We start from the raw sequence: 23,306 nt of genomic DNA, 5'->3' as shown, positions 1-23,306 counted from the left end.
TTGTAGAAACATCTGAAGGATGATCGATGGAAACAGGAGGCACATGAGCTCAATTTCAGGTCTAATAGCAAAAGGTCTGACTTCTTATATAAATAAGGTATGTTTGTGCACGTTCAAGACCCGAAAAAAAACATTTATGTTACGGAGAACAGTAGAAACATTGTGGAGCAATGGATGGTCCCATTCAAAGTTATCAATCCCTCACCGACGCAAGTAACAGTGAGACGCAATACCAAGATAGCTGAGGTTTTTCCCTGTATGGCATTGGAGGACATTGTCACTGACTACTTGGAGGGGCCCGCTGTCCCTCCAGTCTCCCTGGGGCAGCAGGTGGACAAGATGGATGACAACCCCAACTGTGGCAGTGCTAGTGCAGATAGCTTGACTATTGACAATGACATCAAGCTGCACAGAGCAACAAGTGAGATGCTGCAGGAGTTGGGGCTAGGTGACATTGAATCCACTCCGTTGTCGCCACAGTATAAGGCCAAGCTAGTTAAGCTTATAGACCACCACGAGTCCATGTTCTCAGGGCACAAGCTAGAAGGCTGCTGGCTATGTACATCACCTCCAGAATCGGTGACGACAAGCTGCTCAGTCTGCCTTACCTTAGGCTCTCCCCCCAACCACTATGACCAGCTCAGACAGGCCTTGGATGAGATGGAGGAGCGAGGGATAGTCGAGAAGTTCCGCAGTGAGTACGCCCCCCTACTCATGGTGTTCTGGAAGAAGTCCGGTGACCTGAGACTGTGCAGTCTTCTGATGGCTTAATGATCGCACCATCCACGATGCTCACTCTCTGCCTCACCAAGCGTTGGCCCTGGGTATGAGGCCTTCTTCACTATGGATTTGACCTCGGGGCTACTACAATTTGGAGGTACATGTGGATGACAAGAAATTCACAGCCTTTACTTCCCCTTTTGGCATATATGAGTATTACCATCTCCCACAAGGCCTCTGCCAGAACTTGGATTGAAGTGCTGGGACAGACTTCATGCCATGGGAAAGGCAAGAAGAAGTGAAAAATACATGCAGCAGACTGGACAGAAGAGTGCAAACAGGCCTTCAGTCAGTTAAAACAAACCCTCCTCGATCAGGTCATGCTGAGCCCACTCTGATTTTCAACAGTCCTGACGCTGCCTTGGAGACACCTGATAGAGGAGACGGTGAGGATCAGAGTAAGGAGACGGGAGGCCTCATCCATGAATGACATACTGGACATGGGCGAGAGGACTAGTGGGTGGGTATCAGCGCTGACCACTGAAGAGGAGATCCCGGACACGCAGAAAGATGTGCCACTGGTAGGTGACCATCGGAACACGCCACATTCTGAGGGTGCCGCAAGCGTGTCAGAGCTGACCTTTTAGAGGATAAAGGTCAGAACCCTCTGAAGAGGAAAGTCCTTCTGAAGACTCCGCTGGGGCCACAGGCTCCAGCAACTGTAGCAGAACCCTTGACCTGTGGACAGTGACACCCCCCCCCCCCCTCCTATGGTGGTTGTAGTCGAACAGGATGATTGTAATGAAGGGGTTGGTTCAAATGAGGAAACCACCAGTGAGCCTCATAGACTATGCAGATACTGAGGGTGTTTCATAATGAGTTTATTAGAGTACCTGTGTGGGTATAGGATGGGACTCGAGGTTAGCTTTTAGATTAATTCTAGGTCTTAAGGTCCCTACCAAAAAGTATTGCTTTCAGGATGGCCCTACGGGGTTAATGGGTCAGAGGTCAGGTAGGCCCAGGTTTTTCTTTTCTTTCTATGAGGTAACCATTTGTCACTGAGTGTACTTAACATGTAACCTGCATGTTTGCCAATGGGGTCTATTAATTTATTTTTAATTGGACTTTTATTTAACTAGTTCACTTAATTCCCTTTAGAGAATAGTCTATAGACTGGAATATTTGGTGACATTGCAAGATATTGCGTTCCTCATATTTTGTTTATAGTGTGCAAGTGGAATTCGGCAGAGGAGAATATAACGTGGTTAATTATGTTTCCATTTGCCACTGCAGAAATGTGCATTTAATGTTTATGTATTCTAATTGGTTGGTTTAACTCGGATGTCAATACAAGGTAAAGTCATTGGCTATGCTTGCACATAGGAGGAGATTGCGAACGTACATTCCTCTGTCTGTTATTGACATGCAAGCAGTAGGTCACGTTCTGAAATACCTTATTTTAATTTATTAACTGGGTGGTTTGAGCCCTGAATGCTGATTTGTTTGACAGCCCGTGGTATATCAGACCGTATACCACAGGTACTACAAAATATTTATTTTAACTGCTCTAATTACGTTGGTAACCAGGTTATAATAGCAATAAGGCACTTCGGTGGATTGTGTGATATGGCCAATATACCACGGCTAAGGGCCATATACCACACCGCCTCAAGCCTTATTGCTTAATAAATGTACAATGTGTACGAGTTCACTATGTACATGTCCTGATGTTGGGGGCTTTCTGGATGTGCTTTTGTATGTTATTGCTGTAAGAGCATGTTAGCTTCCATGCTCTAAATGTAATGGTCACATTAGCCCCTGCTAAATCACTTATGTCCATGCTAACAGGCTAATCACGAATCTACAGCCATCGACATTCTGTTGTCCTGCACATCTGATGCGCTTCCTTATGTCTATCGTCTGGAACTTACATTTATTGTATTTTGTACAATTTTCGCAATTGTTATGTTTGATTTTTTAAAATTAAATATACCGAGTCTGATATTGACATTCAAGCGAGTAAACCCCAATCAACTGGGATTGCTGGCTGGACAGTCTTTTCTTTAAAAACACAACGCAAGAGTTAGGAAGTACGGTCACATCTGTTAACACTGGTGCCGAGACCAGTCGTGCTTGTGTTCCCTGGACAGCTGTTACATATGATCACAACTATATGTTTGAGCGGATGACCTTACTTTGAACCTTGATGATGCATTATGGTATTGTGACAAGGAACATGGACGGATGCTGTAGGTTTGACTAACTTGACCTTTCTCACTTTCCCCTCTGTCCACGTCTTTTTTTTGTGGTCTCTACATTTTGACATTTCTTTCTCCTGTATCCACCAGAAAGAATCATAGAAGACCATGAATCTGTTATGGAGGTGCTGTCTGGTTGGGCCATGGACACAGACAGTCGGTTATATTTCCGGAAGAACTATGCCAAATATGAGTTCTTCAATAAACCGCTGGTAAGATTGAGGGTGTGATATTAGCAAAGAAAATGGTGTACTCATGTAAACATTATCGTGCCTGTTATCTTAATGCACTCAGCTGAACCAGCAGGTATTAGTTGATATAAAGAGCATGTGTGTTGTTATGACTGATGTTGTTTTCATGTTGATAGGATTTTTTCCCAGATCACATGGTGTCCATATCAAGTGAAACCAACGGGATGATGAACCACTCTCAGCTAATACAGGTATCCTTCAAGCTACATTCTACATGTACATTATCTTCACTTTTTAAAAGGGACAGAGTTTTGGGGGCCAGTTTCCTGGACACGGATTAAGCCAAGTCCTGGACTGACGAGCCCTTTTGAAAAGAGATTCTTCAGCTGGTTTGCTTGCAAGTCCAAGACCCAGGCTTAATCTGTGTCCGGGAAACAGCCCTTCAGTGGTGCTGCTAAAGTATTTACGGACTGCTTTCTGTCAAAACAGACTTTTCTCAACTCAAGCACTTGTCCAGAGATCCATGGGCACCTCCATGCCAAAGAACAAGGCAGGAAGTCTTGGAAGAAGTTCTACTTTGTCTTGAGGAGGTCAGGTCTCTACTTCTCCAACAAGGGGACATCAAAGGTCCGTCAATGTCATTGATACATTCGTGTGCATTCAGATGTTTCCTAAGTAACGGTCAAGTTTTCCAGTTTTCAATAAAACATTAATTCATTACAATATGAATGGAATAGATTTCCTTCCCAAAATAATGATGTTAAAAAGCAAAAAGTATGTTTTTGCAAAAAGCAATTAGATTTCAGGAGATAATTGAACTTGTTTTTTGCTGGCTGCTCTATGGGATCATTTGATAACTCTGTGTCAATGTGCCAGAGTGGTGTGGTGTACAGTAGGGGACTAGCTTGCTCTTGTCTCCTGGCTGCTTTGTGTAACTGGTTGAGCTAGATTTCCCTTAGCTCAGCTGGCATGCCACTGCCAGGGACTGAGCCCTCAACACCCACCACTGACAGGTGAGGCTTAGACCTGCCCAGCGCTGTGCCAAGCCAACCACTTCTTCCTCTCCCAACAACAGAAGACACTAGAACACAAAAAGACCTCGGTTTGCTTTCTCAAATACAGGTGACGAAATTAGAGAAGTAAGATCTGACTTTGTTTCTTTTGGTTTGATTTGAAGGGATTTATAATGTGTAAATTGGTTTTGGCCCTACACATTGCCAATCAGTCAACACAAGCACAGACAACTATAGCTACCCGTTCTTTACACTGTGCCACAGAAGTGAGAATGTTGTGTCGCAGTCCCACCAGGTTTGAACAATGGTTTGCTTTGTGCTTCTCTGCTTGGTAAATCTCTTTTGCCTTGGCTCCCTGACAGTGTTCTTATTGTATAAATAGAGCTCTTATCACTTTGTCACATATTTGGTCCTATGTCAAACACTAGCCACACCTACAGTGTAATGGATAGGGCAGTATTATTTGCTTGACTATGTTGAAGTGTTTCAACCCCGTCCCACCTCTCCATTTTTAAGGAGTCTGTAGCAAAAACAACAATCTCTTTTTATTCTGTGATCACAATGGACCAGGTTGATGGGAACCTTTGTCCCAAATGGCTCCCTATTCCCTATCCAGTGCTCTTGGACTCATAGGGCTCTTGTCAAAAGTAGTAAGGGGAGTAGAGTGCCATTTGCGATGCAGACAAAAACTCCAAGCTACTCCCTCTTTACTATTGTCACAGTGACCAACATACTTCAGACTGGCATTATACCACATGCCTTAACTGCTAGCTTTTCCTTACGTTGACCCGGCCCACTATGCTCACACAGATTTACGTCTGTGTGTACATAATGGCCAAGAATTATGACATTGCAGTCTTTATTTGCTTAGCATCTGTCTTCACACTGGGCAGCCCTGCATTGTTCACATTTCTGCCCTGATCCCTCACATAGTTAGATTTGGTAATGGAACTTGAGTCTACTCTACAGTGGAATGCTTGAACCAACCCCTCGTTGCAATGGAGCATGGTCGGGGGGTGGGGTGGGGGGTGTGTGTTCCGTAAAGGGGACACTGAAAGGCATGTGGGGATTTGAGGCATTTCTTGTTTTCTATTCACAGGAACCAAGACATCTCCAGTTCATCGCCGAGTTCAGTGACGGCGACGTCTACACGTTACTATCAGCGAGAAAGATACACGGAGCGCCTACGGACTATGGCTTCTGTGTCAATGTACTTTATTACTTTCTGTCTATAAACCTATATTTGTTTTTTTTATCATGTTAACTTATTCAAGTCATTCTAACTTTTTATTTATCCCATCAGGGACAATTTAAGAAAGGCAAGTCATTTCCAAGTCATGTTTGGTAAATTCATGCTTTGTCTTCATGATGATCCTCCAGTCTACCAAGCGTGGCTCTCCACGGGACCTCAAGCTGTTATGTGCAGACGACGAGCAAACCAGAACCTGCTGGGTCACTGCCATGCGCCTCTTTAAGGTACAGTCTTCCACGCTGCCCCCCCTTATCACATCCAAACTCTGTCTAGTGTCTACACATCTAAAGGCTTGCCTTTTTGAAACGTGCTCATGTTTTGTGTTGCAGTATGGGATGCAGCTGTACCAAAACTTCATTCAACCACACCAGAAACAGAAAACACCTATGGTGAGTGATGTGTAGATGCAATGTGCTGATACACTGTTTAACAGCACATGACACAGGACACACAGTCAGTACTCATCCTGGATTGATTTTCCAGAATATTCTGAAATGTGCGTATTCCCCCCCTCAAATAAGAGTATTCTGTATGATTAAACACCTGTTCTATTTTGGGCACTGGAACATGTTCCAGCCTGTCTGCTCTAAAAATAACCCTTAGATCAGCTGCTCTCAGACTTACCAACTCATCACCCCTGCTTTGCTGTCAGAAGAACGCAAAGAGTGGCCAGGCATGGGGGTGGGACCCTGAGCTCAGCGCTGCACAGGGAGGGGCTAGGATGCATCTCAAATGGTGTACCTTTTTGACCAGGGCCCTATGGGAAAAGTAGTGCACTATATAGTGAATAGGGTACCGTTAGGGACACACTTAGACTAACCCTCTGGGAACACCCTGGCATACAGCTGTTACAGCCTAGAGCACGACGTGCCGTTCGACTACGGACAGAGAATCAAAGCACAATGAAACCAATCCAACGAAAGGAGCAATCAGTTTGTTTGCACAATGATGCCTGGGAGCCCCAGAATGATCTTTGCATCGCCTGAATAGACCCAGACCGGGGCGGAGAGTCTTAGAAGGATTGGAATGTTTCTATCCTTAGAGTAAACAGTCATCACTTTGTGACGACTGCCCTTAAGGATCCTGAGGTTAGGGCTGATAGAGGGGCAAACCATGGCAATTTTAAAGGCTTCTCACTAATCCTGATAAGTATTTTCTTTTGTGTGTGATTTATTTAGAACCGGTGACTACGACAGCTTATGGGACCATAATCAATTCTATGTGCCCATGTGTCATTTTATTCACATCCCGTCTAATCCCCAGTCACTGGAGCACATTCTGCTCGGAATCATCTAGACATTATACTGTCAAACTTCTCTGACACTAGATGGCAGCACAATGCCACACACGAAAGCATGAATGTGCTTCTCCTATAACCTGTCACTCACTTATCTATATAGTTTTTTTCAAACGTTTACACCCTCTTACACTGTATACTCATAATAATGTATACTACCTCAAACACGATGTATATTTCCAGAGAAGTATCTCCGAGAACTCCTTGGTGGCCATGGACTTCTCAGGACACAAGAGCCGGGTGATCGAGAACCCCTCGGAGGCGCTGTCCGTAGCCGTGGAGGAGGGGCTCTCATGGAGGGTAGGCCATTGGTTCTCTCTCTGACGTCATTTCTCTCTACTCAGCGAGTATAAGGTATGAAATGATGGTGCAGCTATGGGAAAATAGTCCTAGCATGTGACACTTGAAATGCTCTTCTCTCTCTCCCTTTAGAGGAAAAGTTGCCACCGTCTGAGCTCCCATGGAAGCCCGTCCACCTCTCAGAGTCCCATGTCAAACATAGGTTAGTAGAAGGCCACTTTCAACATCCAAGTAGCAGCTTCCATCGATACAGCCACATGACTCTCCTGACCAGATACACTGTGCTTAATGACTCAGCCACCAGTATCGTGTCCTCTCCCTCCCTTTGACACATGGGTCGTATTCATTAGTGCACACCGTTGCAATATGATTTTGGTGGCAGGTAGCCTAGCGATTAGAGCGTTTGGCTGCTATCCGAAAAGTCGCTAGTATCCCTGAGTCGACATGGTGAAAAATCTGTCTGTGCCCTTGTTCGAGGCGCTTAACCCTGATTGCTCCAGGGTTGCCGTAGATACTGGCAGAGCCTGGCACTGACCCCACTCTACAAAGGTGTCTCAAGGACAGTTGGCATACCCCCCCCAAAATCAATTTCACATATGCATAGTAATACACACTTGTACGTGTATGAAATAGGACAAATATAAGCACCCGCCAAATGTATTATTTTGCAACGGATAACTGAAACGAGCGTTTCTTATTGGCCAAGTTCAGCTAGTCACTCACTGTTTCCGCATGTTTCCTTCCGTTTGGTGCCTAATGAACATCACCATGGTTGTCCTGTGTGTTTTGCAGCTCTCCATATGGCCCAGCCCTGGTTCCACAGCAAACTGTCCAGAGATGAGGCACACCGCTTAATCACTCAACAGGGTCTGATTGATGGGTGAGCAGCATCAGGCACTTTTCTATGCGTTGTTTGACACTGCAAGCTAAAGAGTTTACCTATGGATGTTATTGTAGAGTAATTCACTCTTTATTTTTTCCAGACAGAAATGTGTAAAAATAAAAATACAATTTAAAAAACGAAAAGTTGTTCTTGATGAAACCGAGAGACTTGTCTTTGTTTTCAGAGTATTTCTTCTAAGGGACAGCCAAAGCAACCCCAATACATTTGTACTGTCACTGTGTCACACACAGAGAATCAAACACTTTCAGATCTTACCGGTGGGTATAACCTTTTTGTCTTGGTATATTCTCTACTCTTTCAGACAACATCTTGTTCAAGTTTGTGTTTTGTGTGCCAGGTGGATGAAGAGGGGGAATTGTTCTACAGCCTAGATGACGGTCACACGCGCTTCACTGATCTGATCCAGCTGGTGGAGTTCTACCAGCTCAACCGAGGAGTGCTGCCCTACAAACTCAAACACCACTGTGCCAGGATCACCCTCTGAGGGGGAAGGGGTCTCCAAGGGCCCCATACATACCTTTAATCACAGCCAATATCCCTCTAGAGAACCAACCACCCACGCATCCCTCCTTCCCTCCCATGCCATGGCAAAGGAGACACCGAGAACACTTCCAGACATAAGCAAACTGAAACCACTTATCACCTTCCCTTCTAGAATCCATTCTCTTGGAGAAAACCGGGGTGATCCAATCTTTTGTAATGACTTGTGTTTTTCACCAAACTATGAAATGGGTGTTATGGTGAAAAAAATACATGACGACATTGTGTCATACGTGACCATAGGTGTTGAGAAACCGTTGGAAAAAAGTGAATCTACTGTAGAATATGTGACTGAGAGGGCTCTATTGCAAGCCCATTGGTTGCCCCTGTATGTTAGCCCAGGTGTGGTGACGAATCACAAACACCACGGGGACTGTGTCGAGTCCAAACTTCCGTTAATATACTGTATACACAATGCAAGCATGATCCACATTGTATCGGCTCACTTTACTACTCTCTATGGGAATAAACATTTACTGTAGCCAACGGTTGAAACCGTAGAGCGAGAGCTGATATTTGACAGTGTGTGTTCACACCTCGAGTAGAATGACCAGTGTGGTATAGCCATCAATGTGCATTATCGGCACAGTTAAGCTGAACCTGGTAATTAGTCAGTAGAAGGGGATCACTGCTACCAGACAAGACGAGGCATGATGGGAAATGTAGTATGTTGTCTCTAGAGTAGGCTGGTGGGAAGAGCTATAGGAGGAAGGGCCCATTTGTAATTGCTGGAATGGATTAAATGAAAGGGGGGGGGGGGGTGGTGAGCATGTGGTTTCCATAAGTTTGGTACCGTTCCATTAATTCCATTCCAGCCATTACAATGAGCCCGTCCTCCTATATCTCCTCCCACTAGCCACCTCTGGTAGGCTACTGTGGTCCTCTGGCCTTGGTCATCTCTTGGGTAAGCGAAGCTGTTTTTATCAAATCTCAAGGAATTCCGGTGTATTTCTAAAAATAAAATAAAAATGATAGTTTATTTTTGAGGTATGAGTAGCCGAGGAGAATTCAAAGTGGTTTCATGTTGTTTAAGCTGGACATTGACCGCTGTAGGGAGAGCATGCACAACAACATGCTTTTACTAGCCTGCACTGTACATTTATTGGCAATGTATTGGTTGCATTTGAATCAATAAACGGAAGGCTGCTCCCTTTTTGTTCTTGCAAGACCAGCAGAAGATATATTTGACTGATTTGAGATTCAAAGATAGAAATAAAGTATAATATTGTGATTTTTTTTTATTGATCAAAATCTGAATTGTTGTACATTGAAATGAATGTTTTATAGTCTTTTTTTCTCTCAGATTCAGGTAAAGCATGTGCAGCACCTAAAATGGTTACATTTTGATGTAAAGAACCATGACTTATATCATGTACTGTTTTGTTGCTTCATTTTGGAAATGGTACTGTAATCATACAGCAATTTATACAGACAGGTTTCACCAGTACAATATAATAAAACAAGGTGTAACTTACTTTGATACAAGTGACAAGCAAGACATGTTAACAATGCATTTCACACAATATTTCTTTTTAACATAAAGAACAGTGCATTTAAACGGTAATATATGCCATTATGCAGTAATGATGTCATGGACTGCAATGTTTTATAAAGGAAGCAAAATCAATGTCTACTTGCAATGTATGATTTCAGTTTTAGAATTATGTATTGAGCCACAAGGTAAACACCACAAGGTAAACAAACACACAGTAGCTAGGTTTCTATACAATTGGCAACAGATTGTCATATGAATATTTTCAAATCTGCATAAAAATCATGTCGGCATTTTCATCAAACTGACTTACATCATCATGCACCGAATTTGATGAAATGCATATAAAAGTAACTTATGTCGTTAAAATTCCTATGTACTGAATAAAAAATATTAGTTAAGTGGGACTCACCACTGTAATCGCTGCCAAATGTGTTTCTACATCTATTGACCCGGGTGGGATATTTCTGTATTTCATTTTCAATACATTAGCAAACATTTGTAAAAACATGTTTTCACTTAGTCATTATGGGGTATTGTGTTTAGATGGGTGTGGGAGAAAAGAATCTATGTAATCCATTTTGAATTCAGGCTGTTACAAAATGTAGACTAAGTCTAGGGATATGAATACTGCATTACATTTATATTGCTATAGATAACCTGGTCATTGCACTGTGGTAGGTGAAACACTGGTAACACACATGTCTGATACTAATTGTCCAGCTAGCACATAAGGTTCTTAGAGATTGGTGATTGTATGGTTGCCATATGTTTATTTTGCAACAACCTTTCCATTACGTTTCCTACAGGTTTTCTCATGGTTCTATTTAAAGTAATGTTCTCAGAAACGTTCCGAGAACGTTAAGAAACAACATTCTGTGCGAATGTCAGTACTTCAGTATAATGTTTTCTGCAGGTTTCCTCATGGTTCAATTTAGTCATGTTCTCAATTTTTTTAGAGAATGTTAAGAAACAACGTTGTTCTTTGGGAATTCAAGTACTTCAGCATAACGGTTTCTGCGGGTTTCCTTGGGGCTCTATTTTAGTCGTTCTCAGAACATTAAAACGTTTTAAGAATGTTATTTAAAAACACATTCTGTTCTCAGCATTAACAAAACTCATCTTGTTAAGTGTGTTGGCCGTGCCCTCTAATTGGCCACACCTGATTTATAAAGAGTGCTTGTTTTCTTTAAAATAGGGTCTGTTTGAATAGACTAAAATGAACTGCGTTGAAAAGCAGCATGGTATGGTAGCGCCATCCTGGTGTACTAATTGGTGGACTTATTCCATGGATAAAGAGCAGGAGATCATAGGTTTGAATCTCACTGAAGCCATGCCACAATAAAAAAAAACAAATGTGCTAGTTGGAGGGTTACACAGACTGTTAAAGGGCAACTGTACTTCCTGATTTAGCCTTGTTTTAGATTTGGTTCATTAACAAATGCTTGTGACCATGACGGAATTCAAACGCGAGTTGGTTTCATGTGGGTGTCGTGTGTGTTCACAGTTGGGAACAGTTAGCCAATTAGCTTCAGCCGGCTGGTGTGCAACCGACCGTGGTAGAGTGGGGCGGCAGGTAGTCTATTGGTTAGAGAGTTGGACTAGTAACCGAAACGTTGCAAGATCGAGTCCCCGAGCTGACAAGGTGAAAATATGTCGTTCTTCCCCTGAACAAGGCAGTTAACCCACTGTTCCAAGGACGAAAATAAGAATTTGTTCTTAACTGACTTGCCTAGTTAAATAAAGGTAAAAACTTTATTTAGCCTATCACTGGGGCTAGTTAGTGACACCAATAAATTACACAATGTAAATGAGACCATATGTTCATTTTGTACACTTTCCAGTTCTCCAGTTCTCATTAAATGCTTTCAATATTTGTATATGAATCTCTCAAATCTATAGTTGGTTTGAAGTTTTATAGTCATTGTAATTTGGAGCTATTGGAATTTTTAACATTGTCCCAGGCTACATTGTGTATTTTTACGATGGTCCCTAACTAGTCCCATAAGTCAACCCAAATTTACCACAAGTATTAGGATCGGGTCTTATGCAGCTGCACTCCGAATTGATGATTTCTTGTGTCCTGCCAGCTGTGGGCAGTATTGAAACAAACCCAACCTTAATTTAGATTGTGATGCAGTCACGACCAGTGCAGTGACTTTATGACCAAAATTACCCTATTTAAACTGTACTCAATATTGACAGTAGAATACTTGTTTCTGACTCATACTCAAAGTCACATAGGCTGTTCTCTAAATGAGAAGTTGTTTTTTTAGGGGCAGTTTCTCTTTAAGAGCAGTTAGCTGCTTTCTTTTTATACCATAGGAGGGTGGGGGCAACTTAATTGGGGAGAGCTGGCTTGTGTTAGTAACTGGAGTGGAATTGTATCAAACACATGGATTCCAGGTGTTTGATGTAATTCCATTTGTTCCATTCCGGCCATTATTATAAGTCATTCTCCCCTCAGCACCCTCCTGTGTTTTATACAGACCTAAATAGCCCAGTATCTACAGTATCTGAAATGACAATGTACATATAATTTGTCTTCTATAAAGCTTTCTCTGTGTTCACTATTTCTCTGCATCTGTCATCAACAGTCACCCATTGTCCTCTTTGGTCACATTTACGGTTGTCGCTAGTTACCACGGCCACAAAGTCATAAACCTGGCCTGGTCATCGGTGGCACGCACGGTTGTACATGTTATAACCACTAGATGGCAATAAATGGCTTCTCTTAATCTCCTCACCTTTACTGGTGGGTGTGATGAGATCCCTCCATTGAAGTCCATGGATCTCTCCGTGGCTTGCATAGACCTGTAATTGCCACTATTTGAATAGGCTAATCAGTCATTTACTTAATACATGGATTAGCATTCTGTATATTGCAGTCAGATGGCTGAGCTTTTTGACTTGAGGCACTTCTTGCACACAACACGAGTAACACAAACACAGTCTCTAGTGAGATGAACAAATCACCCCGCCACATCCTGACCACAGCTATTTCAATGTCTCACTTTGAAAATGTGCTCACGTCCAGGGTTGAGATGTGCACAGTGAAGTCTTAAATGCACCCCTGCTTCCAAGGTCTTCAGCTAAATGCTGCTCTGGGATGTAATTCCTGCCATTGATCCATGTCTGGCTGCAGGGCTAGAGATTAGGGAGAGATGGCAGCTGGGGGGGGGGGGGGGAACAACACTCTGCTCCCCTTAATGAATGCATCCAGCTAGACAACAGCCCAAACAGCCTGTGGCTAACTTCTCCTCCCAGGCAGACTGGGGCTCACTGTCTGGGCCCACATGAGAACAAGAACAACTCCTCTTCTCTACTGGACCTGACCAGAAGGAGAGCAGCAACCGGGCCTGTATTGAGGCTATGTGAGGGTAGGTTTGGACTATAAGGGGAGTTGTTGTGCGGAACTGTATCTGTACTGTCCATGACCCAACAATGTGTCAGCAGGAAGCTGGCTGCCCCAGCAGGGCAGCTCTACTACTGATGCCACTGTGGCCCGAAAGGAACAGCACGGTCACTAAGGTGAATGGGCAAAATCTGAATATCACTGTCCTTTAGTTTTTTTCAGCCTGTTTTTCCTTTTGTCCTTGTACTATCTAAACAGCAATACAACAAATTGTGTTTATATAGTACAGACGTGTGCAAGAAATAATATTCAATATAAAATCGACTAGGGCTCTTAACGGGAACATTGCCTTTTAAAGCTGAAGAATCTAATATTTCAGCTTTACAGACTGAATAGAGCCCTGGATTAAGGTACGGTGTATCTATTGTTTGCATTGCAGCCAGATGTATTGTATTAGAACGCATTACCACAATGCCATACCTCAGAACGTATCATTCCTTTTTTGTTGCTCAAATGCTTTTACCCACTAAACGAATCCACGGCCATTTCCTCATTGCAACACGTTTTTGCAGAGTATTTCCATCCACCGAGTGATACACACACAGACACACATACGGTAGTTTAAAATGAGTGATACATTATTAACGAGCATCCTGATTGAGCCGCTGATTTCTCCTGGCAAATGACAATCATATCTGTCCATTTATTTAGAGATGTAATTGCTATTTTACACTGAGTTGAACAACAGGTGTAGAAAACAAATAGCATTAGCTCAACAAATAACTATATTAAGACGGTGGGTTGTAATGCAGAGTTTAAGCACATTTATGATGAGAGTATGTGATATTGTGTAACATTTCAAGTCAACATTTTAGTTGTTTAGCAGACACTTATCCAGAGCAACTAGAGTACATTGACAGAATTTTCACCAAGTCAGCTCAGGGATTCAGTTACTGGCCTAACGCTTAAGTACTAGGCTACCTGCCAGTACTGAGGTAAATATTGGATTTTGTGCTTGTATCAACCTTAAAAAAAATATATACAATTACTGCCCTTCCAGATAAAGTAAGTACATAATTGAATAAAGAAACATTTCTTCATGTATTTAAAAAGTCTAGTTTGGTAGTAAGATGAATAATGGACAGCTATATTTGCATGTCCTTTATGCTTAAATTATCTCATTTTACTAGACTTTTTCTAAAGGTGGTTTTCACCTCATATTTTTCTGATATATTGTGTCACGGCTAATTGCACAGTTTCAATGTTGGCTTCCTAGTCTGCCTGCTAACCCCACATATCTTTTTTACGGAGGTCTTGGTACTGGAGAACGCCAAGTATCCAGGTTTGTTAATTACAAGGATAGCACATTCAGTCGTCAAATAATGGATGTGGTTTGCAATTTCAAGTTTTAATAATCAATTACTGGGAGTAATTCTCTGTGGAGTCACAGGAGAGTCATTAACTCATAAAACATATGTAATGTAGCTTTTTCTAAAGCCCTATTTTTAAATACATAAGGGAACAGGTTCCACTCCAATTCTACGCATGTCCTTCCCTTATTACAATCTAAAGTAGCTCAATTAGACCTGGACTATTGAGTTTCTACACCACACTACTATATACTTTATCCATCTAGGTAATGAATGCTAAAATACAAGTATAATGTAAGATGTTCAACACTCTTGGTTAATATTGTACCACAAACGTATTGTTCTAAGCAACACATTAGAAATACAACCGATGATACCATGAGCCTTTGTCTCTGATGTGAAGGTTAACACACTAGGTTCAGGCGGATGCCTTCAGTTGTTTAGCTTAGTAAAGCCTCCTCAAACTTAGTAAACCAGTGGCAGTGTCTTTGTCATTGTTTTCCACACCAGCAGTACAGTTGTGCTTGTCTTCTCGGAGCACATTCAAAGCAGCAGCGTTATAGAGTGATTTCTGACCTTGAGAAATGAACATGTGAAGAGTGGCTCTGCTCTGAGGCAACCTGGCGAGATGCCACCCCCCACCCCAATCCCCGATTGAAAGGCATACCTTTATATTGCTAGAAGGAGATAAAGAAATCACAGCAAGCCAAGTGTTTGTGTGATACAAACTGACACGTAAGTAATGCCTGTGCGATTACAGAAAAGAAGGGGATATTGCAAATATGTATAGGGCTCTAAGTAAGATCACACGTTTAATCAATGATGATAACAGAGCTGATTCCGAGGGTTATTGGCTATCCTTGTACCCCTGCCTGTTGTCTGAGCTGGGCTGGATCGGTGCTCTGTGATGGAGAGAGAGAGAGGGAAGGCGATACAGAAAGAGAGAGAGAGAGAGAGAGAGACGGGCGGAGGACAAGAGAATAAAAGAGAGAGCGAAGCCCCGGCAGCTCGAGCCTGGGTTGACTAACAGTGCAGGAGCTCCCTGTGTGGCTCAGTGGCTGACTGGCTCACCACCGACTGAGCAACATTAAGGCAGTGCTGCATGTAAAACCTTCTCACTCCTCACAGAAACACTTGAGTTTGGCAAGCAGGCCGTGGCCCAGCGGGGAGGTGGGCACACTGGGAGGCAGAGAGAAAGAGCTGTGGACAGACAGCAGGGAGACAGCTTATAGAGGAGGTGGACTGATGTTTTAGGTGATCAAAAGGATGGATAAGAAAGGGAAAATAACAGGGGGAAAAACAGGAGGGGGTCTCGCAGAGAAAACATTTGGATTTTTACAGGTATAAAAGAGCACAAAACTTGAAAGCCATAGCAAAGTTTAGATATGTATTTTTTTTTACAGCAGAATAGGCCTACTGAGAAACATATTACATAGTTCGTATTCAACTACAAAGTCCTACATTAGACATGCTGTAAAAGGAATACATCAATAATGCACATTAAACAAGTTGTACAGAAATCTCATTTTATCCAGCATCAATGTTTAATATTCAGTTAACTCAAATTTGCATTAATCTTCAGTGTGAAGAACAAAAATGGCTATATATTATCACATACAGTACCAGTCAAAGGTTTGGACACACCTACTCATTCCAGGGTTTTTCTTTATTCTTACTATTTTCTACATTGTAGAATAGTAGTGAAGACATCAGCACTATGAAATAACAAATATGGAATCATGTAGTAACCAAAAAAGTGTTAAACAAATCAAATATATTTGAGATTTGAGATTCTTCAAAGTAGCCACCCTTTGCCTTGATGACAGCTTTGCACACTCTTGGCATTGAAGAATCTCATCTCAAATATATTTTGATTTGATTAACACTTTTTTGATTACTACATGATTCCATGTGTGTTATTTCATCGTTTTTGACGTCTTCACTATTATTCTACAAAGAAAAACCCTTGAATGAGTAGGTGTGTCCAAACTTTTGACTGGTACTGTATATTATGCAAACAAGCATTTTTTAAACAATGAATTTGAAATGCTTCAAGAAACAGCATGCACTCTCTAACAAAATAATCTTTGTGGCATCACTGAAAATAGGGAGTAATGTACGTTGTGACACACATAGTCTTGGCGTTTATAGAGAGCAGAGCGGCTGACACACGACATTGAATCTATTTACATTTCTCCCTCATTTTGTCTCTCATTGTAATGGTGTGCAAGTGATTCCTGAACTGGGCAGGAAGCCTCGTGGAAGAGCTAGGAAATTGACAATTTCTCGGAATGCTGAGCAGTTGAAGCAGAGCAGCATATGTTGGGATTTGAATAGCCAATCGATGAATAACCCAAAGCAGTGTTTTTCTGGACGGACTGGTAGAACATTGCTCCGCGTTTGTGTGTGGGGGGGGTCATCCTTCCCCAAGGTACCAGGCAGTAGTAGAAAATATTTGCAATGCCAGGAGGTATTTTGAAAGATATTTGGAAGAAAATCTAGAGCTGACCTTTCACAGGGCATTAGGCGAACGCTCACTCCTCCTATCTCCCCTGTTTCTGAGGCAAAGGAATCATTGCACCACTTACACTGATTCTTTACTAAGAATATTCACATACTCTTTCTGGTGTTTCATTTAGTTAACGTTTTTGTCAAGAACAAAACTTTTATTGACTTTCCCAAGCCATCTTATCAAATGGTATGATTTTCAAAATGATTTGAACTGAATCCAAGTTTACTGTGTTTTAATATTGAGAGGTTTGCTGTGTTAAATTATTAACTTGATTACACTGTCTTCTTCCATACAGTATTGCACTTACAATGAAGACTATAATAATACATGATCAGTTATTCTTATACATTATCACATCTTTGGAATGCATCGACATGTTTGTTCATCGAATCTTCCCCCCCCCCCCCTCTTCTGCCCGTCCATCCGTGCCGTACTAAGTTAGACCACCACTAGAGGGCAGAAAGTGCCCAACAAGCAGGTCACATTAGAACAACCTCCAACTCCTTTCACTTTGTATTACTAAACACAAAGTCACGTAATAACAGATAGTATTATACTCTAAACTATATTATACTCTACTACTATACTCTAATATACACAGTATATTACACTTTTTATTTTATTTTTGCCTATAATGTTCCAATCCTATTTAGAACCACGTACTGAAACTGAAGAAATGCCTATAAAATACAGACAGTACATCTTGTGCGGTGAAGAAACAAAGAACACTGGTATCCACGTACTGAAACTGAAGAAATGCCTATAAAATACAGACAGTACATCTTGTGCGGTGAAGAAACAAAGAACACTGGTATCACCAAAGAACCTACTGTATAATATTCCATTGGAAAGATCTGAAAACAATTGACCCTTTATTTGATAAAGGACTGTTTGTGACCCCCATCTTGCCATGCAGCTAGGTGGTTGCAGCCTATTTTAAGATGTTTTTCACTGGAACAGATTGCTAGAGAGGAACAGATGTCAAGATCACAGGCTCACAACGTTTAATGGTTCTTAAGGGGATGGAGAGACTTTAGTTTGAACAAACAGCTTTATACAGAACAAGCAGCCCCCCACACCCACACCCCATTAACCGTGTAATAGTGGTACATTGTTTAGATATACAGTACCATTACTCCAACGCACGGAGAATGCATTTAAGTACTTGTGTAATGTGTAATGAATGGTTTTGATTTTGAATAAATATATTTTCCATGAGTTTGAAAATTAAACAGTGGAGGATTTGTGCATTTGTCCCTAATCTGTATCTAATTCAAAAGCCTTCAAGGAAATGAGTAGGTAACATGCTGACCACACCGCTCATGTTATGTGCACGAGCGTTGCAAAATAAATGACGAGCATCTGCGTAGGCGGGCGCTAAAATAGAACTTGGTTCTATTTGTGATACTTGACTCGCTGGAAGTCCCAGCTCTCCCATCTCTTCACTGGTTTTAGGAGCATATACTATGTGGGTGATTGAAAGATGAGCTGAGGTCCATACTCCGGTCCAGTTGGTGGTGGTAATGCACCTTAAAGTTGGTTGCGAACCACCATGGTAAAGTCCAAAGAAGAAGAAGCCTGAAGGAGGAGAGATTCTAGAAACAAATTCGGTTTATCCTTTTTATCTGTGGATTAGTTGTCAGAGTAGAGGGCAGCAAGCTAGCTAGCTAAATTGCCATGCATGTTGAATTCTTTTCGACCTGTCCCCAAGTTAATATAGTTGGTTCAAAGTTCGTTTTGATATTTCAACCTGAACGCGTCTGGTGTGGATGGACAAAATCATGCAACGCATGCGCAGGACCGGTCTAGTCGGCAGTTAGGCATATAAAAGGGAAAGAGGATACAAAGTCAGTAGCACAGCTGAAAGCATTAAATGACCCGATGTCATTGAATACGTTTACATATTGGAAAGAGGAAACTCAAAGTGACACTAAGTATAGAGGCCGCACTACATTCCTCTACTTTTGGGCCATACAGTCTCAGTAAAGCTCAAGCCAATGGGGCTCCTCTCTGACAGAGCCTGACCGTTCTGACAGATCACCCCCAATAGTGATCAATGTCCACTGGGGTGGATACTGTCCCTCAAGTGCTGGAGGAAAATGTAACTCATACATTACACTGGCCAATTGATTAGCTATTGTTTTCCTCCCAAAGACATGGTCTTGGACAACAGCCATCCATTGCCTGATCCATTGAATGGCTGTTAAGGGTGTTTTTGCTTGCTGCTACTTTTCTCTGTTGATGGTGCGCTGGAGGAGAGGGGCTTTGTTTCTGAGATTGGCTAAAGTGGTGGGTAATGTAGGAATGTTCTATAAAATGGTCAAAATGGTTAAACAACGTCCTCTATATAGTGTGTGTAACACGTAACACTGCTAATATGCATGATTTATATACTGTGAATATATAGCTAGAAAAATAAAGGAAAAAAACTTACCCTCAACTTAAACATTTGTTTTTCCATTTTGGTTACTGTTATCATCCTACATTTGACAGTACTTCTACGGCTTCAAAACATGACAAGTGGCAGAACAACACGTCTAATGTATTCTGTAACTGCCTAGAGAAAGGGAAGGATTGTGAAATGTGCACTGAAGTGAAACATGGTTCCAGACAGCATCTGACACTGTGTCATTCAGCAACACAGATAAAACCCATTCGTCACCAAACTGCCTGCAACTTCTTTCTGTCCAACACGTACCACTTACACATGTCCAACTGTTGAGAGTATGCCAAATATCATCAAAGATGTTATGTTTATACAGAAAGTAGTGACTGCTGTGAGCTTTGTTGACATTGACTTAAACAAAACCCATATGATACTGTATCTGATTGCTGCTAGAAGTTGTTGACAATACCCCCTTCAGCCTTTCTCCACTCAAACACATTTCCTATTAGATTTTCCCCTCCATCAGGTCCTGCGATGCAAGCTCAGGTTTGTCCTTTGTCCAGGAGATTTATGATATAGCTCGCAGACTTATTCAATTCATCAGACGGCCACAATGCATGCCCATCTCAGTGCTGATCCCTTGGACACTACTTAATCATTGTTGCATTTGTACATTATTTCACAATACCAGAAAATATGGGGGTTGATTCCAGAAGAAAGTGGATTGGACTTGGACAGGGAATATTATTCGAGAGCATTCTATTTGTTTACTTAGCTCTTCTTTTCATGAGGGGTTGAATCGAGACTAACGTCAATCATACCTCTGGACCTCAGACTTGAATAGCTAACTAACTCACTTTTTCCCTTATTATCAGACAAGTTCATTGAATCTGAGTCCAATACGTCCCTCCAGATGCTCCTTTGTAACGAGGCACAAAAGTGCTGGAGCAGGTGTAGCCACGTTAACACTTATTTCCATGGAAGATCAGTTCGCTCTGGTTAGGCATCTGAGAGATGGGTCTATTTGGCTTTGTCAATACCTTTCGTTTTGATCACACTGGGAAGTATTCCTATCATCCTCCATTCAAAAGCGTCCACTTTGACCCACATCTAGCAATCTATTGATATAACTGAGAGAGAGAGGCCTCCGCCTCAATGTGCAGTGTTAGTACAGTGGGATGAGGACACAAACATTGTCTGCTAATGGGGATATGGGCAAAATGACCGTGACCTCAGAATCCACTGCATTTTAGGAGGAAAGAAATGTGTCTTTGCCAATAGCAGAGTGCTTAACAGAGGTCACAACAGATTTGTTTGCATTGTCTTGCAGGGGTGGGAATTTCACAACATGTCAGTGATTGCAGTAACATTCCTTACCACTAAAGATGTGAATAGGACAATGTAATACAGTCTTCTGCAAAGGCATATGTTGACCATGGTATGCAGCAGGTAACCTAGCGTTTAAGAGCATTGGGCCGGTGACCAAAAGGTTGCTGGTTTATAGCTCCTACCACCAGCCTCCTCTGCTCAATACTTACACCATTGTTTCACCTCAGTTCCCAACAACCTATAGTAATGTCAAGTTCACTTATTTAGTGTGTAGTAGGATATGATCCTAAAGTCATGGTGAGGCTCAATCTCAATTCTAATAATACCAGAAATATAATGCACTTAAGCAATGTTCATCATTACTTGTTTTATAGTCATTTTTGTTTATGGAAGGACTACATTTCCAAGCTGTGGCCACTGACATGAATGAAGCACTGTGAATGATCCATAGCCACCTAGCCAAAAGGTTATGCTGCTAATACTTTCACCACACAGTGGTGTGGATCAGGACTTTTGTCAAAAGTCCTCACACTGGGTTTGACTTCCTCAAAATGTACTTTCACAAACATCCCGGTACGTGAGCTATTTTCACACAGGCAACCTTAGGCTTGAAGTGGAGTCACTCAATTCTGAGATCATTTATCAGTCGAGCATGAATTGACAGATGGCTGGAGACTGTGCTTTATTCTTGAACATTTCAGACGTATGAGAGATGGCGGGATTAAGGAATGCACTCTCCCATACTGATCCCAACACAATGATTTGACCATGCTGGTCATTTATGAACATTTGAACATCTTGGCCATGTTCTGTTATAATCTCCACCCGGCACAGCCAGAAGAGGACAGGCCACCCCACATATGCTCTCTCTAATTCTCTCTTTCTTTCTCTCTCCCGGAGGACCTGAGCCCAAGGACCGTGCCCCAGGACGACCTGACATGATGACTCCTTGTTGTCCCCAGTCCACCTGACTGTGCTGCTGCTCCAGTTTCAACTGTTCTGCCTTATTATTATTCGACCATGCTGGTCATTTATGAACATTTGAACATCTTGGCCATATACTGTTATAATCTCCACCCGGCACAGCCAGAAGAGGACTGGCCACCCCACATAGCCCGGTTCCTCTCTAGGTTTCTTCCTTTGGCCTTTCTAGGGAGTTTTTCCTAGCCACCGTGCTTCTACACCTGCATTGCTTGCTGTTTGGGGTTTTAGGCTGGGTTTCTGTACAGCACTTTGAGATATCAGCTAATGTACGAAGGGCTATATAAATACATTTGAATGATAGTTCAGCTTCTGTTTTGACATATTTTTATTTACTTAAACCAGGCAAGTCAGTTAAGAGCAAAATCTTATTTACAATGAAGGCATACCCCGGCCAAACCCAGACAACGCTGGGCCAATTGTGTGCCACCTTATGGGACTCCCAATCACAGCCGGATGTGATACAGCCTGGAATCAAACCAGGGACTGTAGTGACGCCTCTTGCACTGAGATGCAGTGCCTTTGACCGCGCAGCTTTTTTTTGGTTCTCTTTTGTTTTGGCCACCGTTTATCAGAAGTGTATTTAAACACATTTTGTGGGTCTATCAAATTAAATAAAAACCCTACACAATTACATTTGCTTGATTGACCCATTACCTAGATATCAAACCAGCTTCCATGGAGTTTCCACAAAACACACATTTATACAATAACTACCTTGACAGTTTATAAATCCAAAATGTATCAATAAACTAATTGAATCCATTTTTTCATATACTGTAAACTGTTTAGGATTGAACATGGACACACTCCATTGGATAGATATGTTGTGTCCCAATTAGTGCCAAACCAAAATACACTTTCCCCTTAACGTCAAATGCTAAGATGATTTTTATTGACCGATCTTTCGTCCAGGAAATTAAAGACGACACTGTGTTAACGCTACAATGGAGAACTTTTAGGCTCAATAGATAGACTTACAGGGGCCAGGGAATGAAAGGGAACCATCCCAGTCTGAGAACTACCTCGTGGAACTATATTCCACGTCAGGTAACTGATGCAAGCAAAAGAATCAGATTTGTAAAAATACTGATAAAAATACACCGGCACAGACACACACATACACATGATAACACACGCAACTCTACACACGTACACATGGATTTTCTACTGCAGATATGTGGTAGTAAAGTATTGGCCTGAGGGCACACACTTAATGTGTTGTAAAAAGTGTTAACAAATGTAATATTATGCCATATTTTTGATTGTAAATACAGTGCATTCGGAAAGTACTGTATTCAGACCCTTGGACTTTTTCCACATTTTGTTACTTTACATTTTCTTCTAAAATGGATTTTTTTTGTTAATGTACTCACCAATCTACACACATTTTAGAACAAGGCTGC

At 41.9% G+C, this 23,306-nt stretch overlaps 1 protein-coding gene across 5 annotated transcripts in view; it reads left to right on the top strand.

Moving 5' to 3' along the window:
- Positions 1–9,239, top strand: part of LOC124042667 (growth factor receptor-bound protein 14-like) — a 62,755-nt gene extending 53,516 nt beyond the window's left edge. For all 5 annotated transcript variants that reach the window (XM_046360752.1, XM_046360758.1, XM_046360771.1 and 2 more), the window contains 11 exons: positions 3,069–3,190; positions 3,346–3,420; positions 3,659–3,796; positions 5,282–5,392; positions 5,563–5,658; positions 5,764–5,823; positions 6,915–7,031; positions 7,164–7,233; positions 7,824–7,911; positions 8,099–8,192; positions 8,273–9,239. In XM_046360752.1, coding sequence (XP_046216708.1) covers positions 3,069–3,190; positions 3,346–3,420; positions 3,659–3,796; positions 5,282–5,392; positions 5,563–5,658; positions 5,764–5,823; positions 6,915–7,031; positions 7,164–7,233; positions 7,824–7,911; positions 8,099–8,192; positions 8,273–8,419 — 1,118 coding nt within the window. In that variant the 3' untranslated portion in view covers positions 8,420–9,239. The remainder of the gene's footprint in view (positions 1–3,068; positions 3,191–3,345; positions 3,421–3,658; positions 3,797–5,281; positions 5,393–5,562; positions 5,659–5,763; positions 5,824–6,914; positions 7,032–7,163; positions 7,234–7,823; positions 7,912–8,098; positions 8,193–8,272) is intronic.
- The last annotated feature ends 14,067 nt before the right edge of the window (positions 9,240–23,306 follow it).

The sequence above is a fragment of the Oncorhynchus gorbuscha genome, linkage group LG01, assembly GCF_021184085.1.
Source record: "Oncorhynchus gorbuscha isolate QuinsamMale2020 ecotype Even-year linkage group LG01, OgorEven_v1.0, whole genome shotgun sequence".
NCBI lineage: Eukaryota > Metazoa > Chordata > Actinopteri > Salmoniformes > Salmonidae > Oncorhynchus > Oncorhynchus gorbuscha.
The sequence above is the reverse complement of the archived record's forward strand: the minus strand, read 5'-3'. Positions and strand labels throughout refer to the sequence as shown.